Source organism: Doryrhamphus excisus, chromosome 2 (genome assembly GCF_030265055.1).
Source record: "Doryrhamphus excisus isolate RoL2022-K1 chromosome 2, RoL_Dexc_1.0, whole genome shotgun sequence".
Classification (NCBI taxonomy): domain Eukaryota; kingdom Metazoa; phylum Chordata; class Actinopteri; order Syngnathiformes; family Syngnathidae; genus Doryrhamphus; species Doryrhamphus excisus.
Window position 1 is genome coordinate 2,845,243 of NC_080467.1, and position 9,982 is coordinate 2,855,224.

Genomic DNA, 9,982 nt, shown 5'->3' on the forward strand with positions numbered 1-9,982 from the left:
TATTTGTTTCTGCTTTTTAAGCAGAATACACCTTAATCTTAAAAAGTAACAATGCTACTTTTGTCTTTCCCTTTGTCTTTCTCCCCCTCTTCAAAGTCACTCCATCTGTCAATCAAAACAAATCAAATAACATATTTCCAAATTTCATCATATTAGAGGTAAGGCTATCAGTTATCATTTATCATCAGTATTGTTTGATCGTCAGTATTTCAGTAATGCTTATCCCTATCGGGGGAAGTGGCACTAAGCACCCCTCATACAACAACGCGCATCCTCTGTGCGATGCTTGCCATTTTTTCTTCCTTTTTTTGCTGTGTGGTAAAGCCGAGTGGAGGGCAGCCAGGACGGGGCGGTGCTGTGCGGCTACGAACAGAGGTCATAATGTAATATTGGTACCGGGAACCGACCCAGGGAACGGGAGCCGCGTGTATTTAAATGGGAAATCTGTTGGGCCACTGGCGAGTCAAGGAGCCGAGCACCGTGGAGGAATGCGACTCGACGTGGGGGTCGGACTCGGAGAGCGACGAGCCGGCGGCTGAGGAGGACAGCGGCATCTCCGAGAGCGTGAGCCCGGCGGAGAGCGAGCGGGCCGCGGAAGACAACGGAGACTCGACCAATCAGGTACGGCGGAGCTTTAGCTCGGTGACGGAACAACGGGACCTGCATTTGTCGGCAAACGGTTAGCCAAAATCCAAAATTTTAATTCCATATCAAAGTATCTCATCCGCCAAATGATCATGAATGTTGGTCTTGTGTGAACTTTTACCCCTTGGTTACACGCACGTGACATCAAATATAAGCACTTCCTGTTTCTAACTGACCACATTGATGCTACTGGACTTAGGGGCTTGCCGTACAGGAACAAGAAAAGTACAAAATATAAACACCAAAATATGTGCAAACCAAAAAAATAAAATTGTAATTTTTGTTAAATTAAGTTGGGGGGTGGGGGGGCTATGATATTATGAGAATGCAGTCTTCTGAAGAAGCAAATCTATCAAAATTATTTATTAAATATTTGGGGAAAAAACAACAGCAAAAATTGAAAAATATGCAGCAATTTTGCAAGAAAAAAGTCAAAATGTTAAGAGGAAGAAATTATAATCCAATCTAATAATTAAATTTAAAAAGTCCAAAATTTACAAGAATAACGTGAAAATATTATGAGGAAAAATCAAATCATTAAGTAGCATAAAGTTTAAATATGTTATTGATTGAATATGTTATTTAAAAAATTCATAATCTCACGAGAAGCAAAATAAAATTGTAATGATGGAAAATTAGATTGAGGAAAAATGGGAAAAAATCATAGTATTACAAAAGAAAATTTGCAGTCTATTTTGGAATAAAGTTGGAATATTTGTAAAATAAATGAAAAAAAAAGCAAAGAAAAAAACCCCTCTTTTCTTGAGAAACTTTGGACTGTCCAATCTCTACTTCCGGATCGGATTTGGGATCCAACAAATATGGCTGTATGTTAAAAATCAACATTTTTTAAAGATAAATCTGCGTTTATTAACTCCTATAAAGTTGCCGGCACAAACTGGAAGTCTTTCCATGCACTCCGCAGTAGGCGAAATCGCCGTTTATGATCAAATCTTATACCGTTTATTAACTCCTAAACAGTTAGCGGGCGGGAACCATGAAATCCAAAGAAACACAGCTGAATAGGTGCTGATTCTGGAAGATCTACAACACTTTGTGTTCTTCTGGGCACGAGTTAAAGATTCAGGAGTAATTTATTGACATTGATATGAATGTTGCTTATGACACAGCATTTCTCTCTCATCCTCCCTCAGCTGACCGACTCTCCAGAGTCTCCTCCGAAGATGAAGAGGAGTTTTTACGCTGCCAGAGACTTGTACAAATACCGCCACTGCTATCCGGTAAATGCACACAGACTCACGTAGCTTGCTTAGAGAATATGACTTGTGCTTGGGTTCATGTGTTGCCACCCATACTCTCATTTCCTCTTTCTTTCCTCAGTGTGTAGAAACAGAGAAGTGTATTTTAAAATACTAAAACAGAAAATTGTAAGCCTTTGTTTTGTTTCAACTGTCAATCACAGGGTACATACAGACACTTATAGGTGATATCAAGTTTAAATGACTGTTGGAACACATCATCTTTTTATCACCAGCGATTAGGTCCGGTACTTGTGTGTCTCACAACATTGCAGTAACATTACTGACACCTGGTGACCAGTGTAGAATACTACATATCATCAACACTTTCACATGTGTCTTCTGAATGCCTTATATTTGTATTTTATAGCCATTTTTAGGCTTGAAAATGAAAAAAAAATTTAGGCAAAAAGGTGAAATTTGCATATATTTTGGCTAGTAATACTAGACCGTGTTCAACCACAAACCAGCATGATTTATATATTTTTATATTTTTGAAAGCGAAGTCATAGAGCGAAGTGGCAAAGGATTACTGTATTTACCTTTTTCTAGCCTCTTACAAAAGGGGTAGTACCATTCATTCATTCATTTTCTACGCTTATCCTCACGAGGGTCGCTGGAGCCTATCCTAGCCGTCTTCGGGTCGCCAGCCAATCACAGGGCACATATAGACAAACAACCATTCACACTCTAATTCATACCTATGGGCAATTTGGAGTCGCTAATTAACCTTTATTAACCTTTATTTAATTATTATTTATTTATATTATTTATATTTTTATTATATATATATATTAATATATATTTATATCATTATTATTTATTTAATTATTATTTAAGCTAATTAACCTTTATTTACATAGATCTGTCCATACTAATGTACTTATAAAAATTGCACTTCTGGTTGGATGCTAACTGCATTTTGTTGCCCTGTACAAGTGACATGAGCAATAACAATAAAGTTGAATCTAATCTATCTAATCTAATCTAACCTAGCATGTTTTTGGAATGTGGGAGGAAACCGGAGTAAACCCATGCATGCACGGGGAGAACATGCAAACTCCACACAGAGATGGCAGAGAGTGGAATTGAACCCTGGTCTCCTAGCTGTGAGGTCTACACGCTAACCACTCGTCCTCCGTGCAGCCCCTGTATAAACATTACATGCCTATATGGTCATTCAATGTATTCTGACACATGTTTGTTTCATGTTTGTGTGCAGAACAACAAAAAGTCCCGGCAACCCAACGAGTTCCTTAACTTGCGTTTCTACCTTAACAAGATCCCACTCGTACCTGACGGTGAGTGTGATGCACACACACACACACACAGACACACACACACAGATAGATGCTTCAACACCATAAAATACATACAACAAGAAAATGCTGCAAATACTCCCAAGACTTTAAAGAGGTCATATTTTACGGGTTTATAGAGAAAACAATTTTTTACGACAAATCTTCGCATCCTGCACATTTCTTTAAAGCGGGCCCTGACTTGGAAAGCAAAGTGTGTGAAAGTAACACACAGCCAGTGTGAATAGTTGGCAGCACGGCTTATAAGCCGTAAGTACACCTCACAGTAAACATGTCGAAATTGTGCCCGGAGTGTCAATATTTAGCGTGAGCATCGTTGTTAGCCAACAATGGCTTCATCCGTTTCATCCGTCTCATTTTTTAATGCAATTATATTAAATTACATTTGCAATTAAGGGATAAATGAACACTTGATGTTACTTATAACTTCATTAAAGACATGATTGTTGCCAAAGACACCATGTGGCAGCAAGATCGACACATACACAACTTTTGTGTTTTTGCTATGAATTATTTCTTGAATTCTGTCCTGTTTCTGTTCATTTATGCATTGCATACATAATTTATGTGTATTTTAGATGTGTTTTTTTTACATTTGTAACTATAAAAACGTGCTTGTTAGCAAAGAACTACAGTCATTAGCTGATGACATCATAGCTGGGCGATGGTGCAGACTTTCTCTTCCTGTTTCCATGTAGACACAAGCTAATAGGATGCTAACAAAGATGTTTTAGTGATAAAAATACATTAAGAACACCAGAAAATATGTGCTAACCAGAAAATGTACTCAAACCAAGGCAAACGTTTTGTTGTACATTTTTTACATTAACCTTACAACCGAGGCTCCATTGTACAATCCTACATTGTTTATCGCGGATAATTGGTTCCAGACCTGATTGTGATCAGTGAATTTCCACGAAGTAGGATTCAATATGATTAATCGGAGCGTTTTCATAGTTAGAGCATAGAAAATCTGTTTATGAATTTCTAATTACGGTCTTTACCATGGCTTTAACCACATTGCTCAACTATTATAGTGCAAATCTATGGCATCACTGCAGGGACACAAGATACAGCCATGGCTTTAACCATTAGCAAGCTAGCTAGCCTCTAATTTATTTACTGTATTCTAAACTTAAGAGAGGGAAACGAGTGGAAGACTAAAAAAAAGCCTACCACTTCCACACTGAATGGGAGGAGAACACTTTTACCTTGATTATATCGGATATGTCATGGCGTAACGGTAATCTAATGTCTATTAGCCCAAATACGTACTACATATACTTTTATCAGTAATAATAGGTCATAGTCAACCACCAAATACTTTAGCAAGGCACTATATGTTTAGATTTAGATTTAGCAACACTAGCATATCGATACTAACTTTTTGTCTGTTTGCCAGGTATTTACATAGAAGAGATTTTGACAAGGTGGAGAGGTGACTACGACAAGCTGGAGCACAATCACACCTACATTCAATGGTGAGACACACAAAACACATGTTAGCATTGGTATGGGACGGTATAGGTGGTCCTCAAGTCCAATTCCCATATTGTGATGTCGATCCTTACATCATACCGAATTCACTTCTAAGTCGCTCACACTGTACACATAACATATGAAGAACATGTCTTCCTCATGTCTTCCTCCCAGATATCATTGTAACAGTGCACAGAATCCATGACCCCTCATGGTGTGTATTCTTCTGCTGGCAGGCCTTGTTTTCAAGGGAGTCCACAGAAAAGTGCAAATGAATGACATACGTAGCTGTTGATGTTCTGGACTTAGTTCGTAAATAATTGTTAAATTTTTCTTTGCGTCTTTGTCAAATGTCATTTCCCCGGCTGGAAGGCTGTTCCCATTACGAGAACAAGGGCTCAACTTCTACGCACATGAACTGACTCAGGAAGAGATTAAAGTAAGACACACACACACACACAACATGACATGTGTCGGTGTGTCATCCATTAATAGTCCTATATAGATATTGTATCTTGTGAAAGTTATAATTGACATGCTTTAAGTAAAGCATCATCTGTCTGCAGAATTATCAAATGTAAACCTTACAGGCACTTTTTGTTAAAAATCATCTTTTGTAGATAAAAATGTATTGTTCCGATATGCTGTGTTATATATATATATATTTTTAACTGTAGCTTCAATTCTAACTGCACTTTTCACTAAGTAATTATAGATATTTGAGAATTTGATTGGGAGTTCGGTGCAGCTGTGACCAGCTGCACATTCTAAAAAAACAGCAAAAATTTAATAAATCAGCAGTAATTTTACAAGAATAAAGTCAAAAGAGACTAAAGTTGTAATCTAATGAGAAAAAGTCAAATTTTTACTAGAATAACATTGTAATATGATGAGGAATATTTATATTTCAGTGAAACTGAATATATTTCAGTTTTCTAGTAGCAAAAATTTAAATTCAGTTAAATTCAGTTGAGTTCAGTTAAATGTATTTATTAAAGAAAAAGATGTTAAGATATTCAAAATTAGCAGTAATTTTATGAGAATAAATGGAAAAAACATATTCTATCGAGAAAAACCAGTAGCAATTTTACAATAAGAAACTGATAAAATCCATTTTCTATACCACTTATCCTCACGAGGATGCTGGAACCTATCCCAGCTGTCTTTGGGCCAGAGTCGAGGTACACCCTGGAATGGCGAAAGTTGAAAATATAAAGAAAAATCTCTTTCATTCATTTATTTTTTACCGTTTATCCTCACGAGGGTCGCAGGGGTGCTGGAGCCTATCCCAGCTGTCTTGGAACGAGAGGCGCTGGTACACCCTGGACTGGTGGCCAGCCAATCACAGGGCACATATAGACAAACAACCATTCACACTCACATCATACAAAACATGTTGGAAATAACATTGAAATATATAAAGTCATAATATCATGAGAAGAAAATTAAGAAAGATTATGTAAGAAAAATTATGGGACCCACAAAAAAAAAAAAAGGAATCAATTTTTAAGCGCTTTTGTTGACTCCTCTCAGGAATTCCAAAGCACTCGAGAAGCCAAGCGGAGGTTTTTGGCAGCTTATTCCCTCATGTTGGATTTCTATGGCATCAAACTGTTGGATAAGAGCGGGAATGTCTCTCGGTCTTCCAACTGGCAGGATCGCTTCCATCACCTTAACGAGTAAGTACACCAGCGAGGCCGGGCTTTTCAGATGTTTCTGTGACGTGCATGTAGATACGCCACCATTACAATGAAGGCGTCATGGCGTTCAGTAAGAACCATAACATCGCCTGAAGAATCGGCGTAGCCTAATTGCATTCAGCAGCAAATGTGAAGCCACAAGAAGAAGAAGATTTTCTCGTTTGTGAAGGTCACAGCACAACTACCTGCGAATCACTCGCATCCTGAAGTCGCTGGGCGAGCTGGGTTACGAGGCCTTCAAAGCTCCGCTGGTCGGCTTCTTCCTGGAGGAGTCCCTGCATCACAACACCCTTCCCAACATGCAACACAGCATCCTGGAATACTTTGTGTACACCATTCGCCTGCCGGCCACTCGCAGACGCCTGCTACGCTACGCCCGCCGCCACTACAGGCCCGCCCACGCTTTTCTCTGGGGTCCTCCGCCCAAGAGATCCAGGTTTAAAGGTGGAGATGACGGTGCTAGCGTAGGGGCCGGGAGCAGCGGGATCCGAGCCCCTGCTCCCACACCGGAACCGCAGAGGAGGGTGGAGAACAGCTTCATGTCCTCCTCCGTGTGTAGCGGGATGCTCGTGTCTTCCCATGATTCCGTGTCCGCAGAGGGGATTGATGCGTACGCCGGGATAGGCTCCAGCATGGATAGATTGGAGGGGGTGCTTATGATGAAGGGAGATGAGTACGCTGAGGCGGTTCCTTTGTAGGGTACCACAGATTTGATGCTTTGATTCATATTGACTTTTAATGAAGATGGAACAGTAAAAAAAAACAGTTGTTTAGGTTCTTTAACCCCATAAGGAAGTCAAATGAGATAACATTGGAATGTCGTGGACAAATCTTTTATTTTTTGGTTCCAGTACAGGGGTGTCCAAAGTTTTTCCACCTTGGTTTGTAGTGGAAAATGAAAGGATGCACGGACCACGCGGATATTTTATAAAGCGGCTTCTCAGCTTGGTGATACGCTGCAGGTTTCTGATATCTTCTCATAATATTATTACTTTATTCCCATAATATTTTAATTGTTTCCCTTTGACTTTGTTTTGTTAGTTTTCTCATAATTTTACAACTGTAAAATATACTATTTCAACTCTATCCTATTAAAATAACGTTATTGTTTTTCTCATCATGCGAATTTATTCATGTAAAATTGCAACTTTTTCCACTTAATATTTTGACTTCATTTTCATAAAATGACATTCATTTTTTCCACCACTATGTGTAATGTTCTTCGAGTAATTCGAGACATTATTCCCATAATATTAAAACGTTTTCCTCAATCTAATTTTCCAAAAATTACAACTTTATTATGACTTATTAATTTTAATTTTTCAACTTAATGTTACTAGAATAACATTTTGACTTTTTTCCCTCTTTTTTAAGATAATTTTTGACTTTATTTTCATAAAATTAACGCTGTTTCTTCTCAGAAATATGATCCTATTCCCATAATATTAGAATTTTTATTTGAATATTATATTAATATATTATATAATATTATATTATATTATATGAACTAATTTTACAACTGTAAAATGTACTATTTCAACTCTATGCTATTAAAATAATATTATTTTTCCTCATCGTGCGAATTTATTCATGTAAAATTGCATCTTTTCTCTTAATATTTTGACATAATTTTCATAAAATGACATTCATTTTTTTCCCCACTATTTCAACTTTTTTTCTTGTAAATGTGCTTCGAGTGATTCGAGACGTTATTCCCATAATATTATAAAGTTTTTCTCAATCTAATTTTCCAAAAAATACAACCTTATTATGACTTATTAATATTTCAGCTTAATGTTACTGGAATGACATTACCTTACTTTAAAATTGTGACTTTTTTCTCTTTTTTAATATAACTTTATATGACTTTATTTTCATAAAATTACCACTGTTTCTTCTCAGAAATATGACCGTATTTCCATAATATTTTCACCTTATTCCCATAATATTTGAATTTTTATTTGAATATTATTGTGATTTTTCCACACTTTTCTTTTTTTAGTTCTCTTGTTAACTTATATAGTTAGAATGTGCAGTTGGCCGCAAATGGCCCCGGGCCACACATTGGACACCCCTGTTGTAGTAGATGATCTCAAGGGCTTATTTATATAACCATCTATTTGCTCGGTAATGCTGGCTTGGATGAGACCATTATGGACCAACATACACTCAACAAAAATATGAATGCAAAACTTTAGTTTTGGCTCAAAGATCCAAAATATTTTCCCAAAATATATTTTTCCCAAATGTGTGATAGCGAGCTCCTCTCCTTTGCTAATCATGCAGTTGTGGAAGCCAGAAAACCAGTCGGTATCACATAGAGTGTATGAGCTATTGTAATATTTTTGTTGAGTGTATGTGAGCCTCTTGAGTTCCATACAGTATGTATCGCCAGGACATCTGATCACATGACTAAAGATTGCCTTATGCCTACTAGTTACCATAGTTACTAGTTACTGATACTGAGGTGCATTTCTAAACCAGAGGCCTACCCTGCTGATGATGATCCACCCATACAAGTACAAATTTTCAAAGTTTCAAATTCAAACATGGTGGCAACCCCGGGATTGTACTGTATATTGTAAATATTTTATACTTTCCCTTTAAGAAACGCAGTAAAAACAAAAAGAGAGCGGACTTGGTGAAAATTATTTTTGAATCACAGTACAGTAGTCCCTTGACACATTGTAAATAAATGTTGCGGCTTCACTTTATCATGTTTTTTTTCAAAAATCTATTAATAAATCATGCAATGCTTGAATAGGGATTACTATTAGTCCTAAATAAATTTGTATTTAAGCCAATTTTAGGTATTTATTTACCAAAATAAGACATTTTCCAATATAACATTACCTACATTAACCAATATAAGGCATTCGGAAAGATGTATTATGGTCACTAGGTGTCAGTAATGTTACTGTAATGGTGGGTGAGACACACAAGCACCAGACTTGATGGTCAAAACAACAGGCTTTTATTGCAGGTTTGAATCATCTCACAACAAGCACAATAATCCCTAACACGGGCTACTCTAACCCACGCCAAGTCTGAACATTTTCTCTTATTATGTCTACTATATTGGGTAATAGGAAAGTGTAAAGGTGGATATAGGGGTGTTATTTCATGTCTAGAGGGCTCTAATAATGTTAAAAAAACATATTTACAAGGCCGTAAACTGTACTTATTACCCACCACTCTCCTGTTCAAATACCGGATTTTAACTTTCATTCCAAGAAATTCCCTTTTTTTTCCCAGACGACAGTATCACCGCTTCCATTTTCCGTGTACAGCGCTAAGCCTTGTGGGTAATGTAGTACATAGACATTTCCTTAAAGACATTTTTATTGCAGGTTTGAATGATCTCACAACAGGTACAATAATCCCTAACACGGGCTAATGGCCGTAATTTACACCAAGCTAAAACCCGATGTCACTTCCTGAACTCCACAGAAACACATTTACATCGTCACACACAGATATGAGTCATATTCATGTCTTAGATGACTTATTTGATCTTATTATGTCAAATATATTGGGTAATGGGAGTTTAAATGTGACTATAGGGGTGTTATACATGCCT

The 9,982-nt window shown here is 37.2% G+C and overlaps 1 protein-coding gene across 1 annotated transcript in view; it reads left to right on the plus strand.

The window, feature by feature from the left end:
• Positions 1 to 278: 278 nt before the first annotated feature.
• Positions 279 to 9,982, plus strand: part of LOC131108140 (opioid growth factor receptor-like protein 1) — a 10,915-nt gene continuing 1,211 nt past the window's right edge. Inside the window, exons 1-7 of the mRNA XM_058058957.1 lie at positions 279 to 621; positions 1,800 to 1,886; positions 3,127 to 3,205; positions 4,626 to 4,704; positions 5,075 to 5,141; positions 6,236 to 6,381; positions 6,572 to 9,982. The exon at positions 6,572 to 9,982 is cut by the window's right edge and continues 1,211 nt beyond it. Of these exons, the coding sequence (XP_057914940.1) occupies positions 436 to 621; positions 1,800 to 1,886; positions 3,127 to 3,205; positions 4,626 to 4,704; positions 5,075 to 5,141; positions 6,236 to 6,381; positions 6,572 to 7,100 (1,173 nt within the window). The 5' untranslated portion in view covers positions 279 to 435 and the 3' untranslated portion in view covers positions 7,101 to 9,982. The remainder of the gene's footprint in view (positions 622 to 1,799; positions 1,887 to 3,126; positions 3,206 to 4,625; positions 4,705 to 5,074; positions 5,142 to 6,235; positions 6,382 to 6,571) is intronic.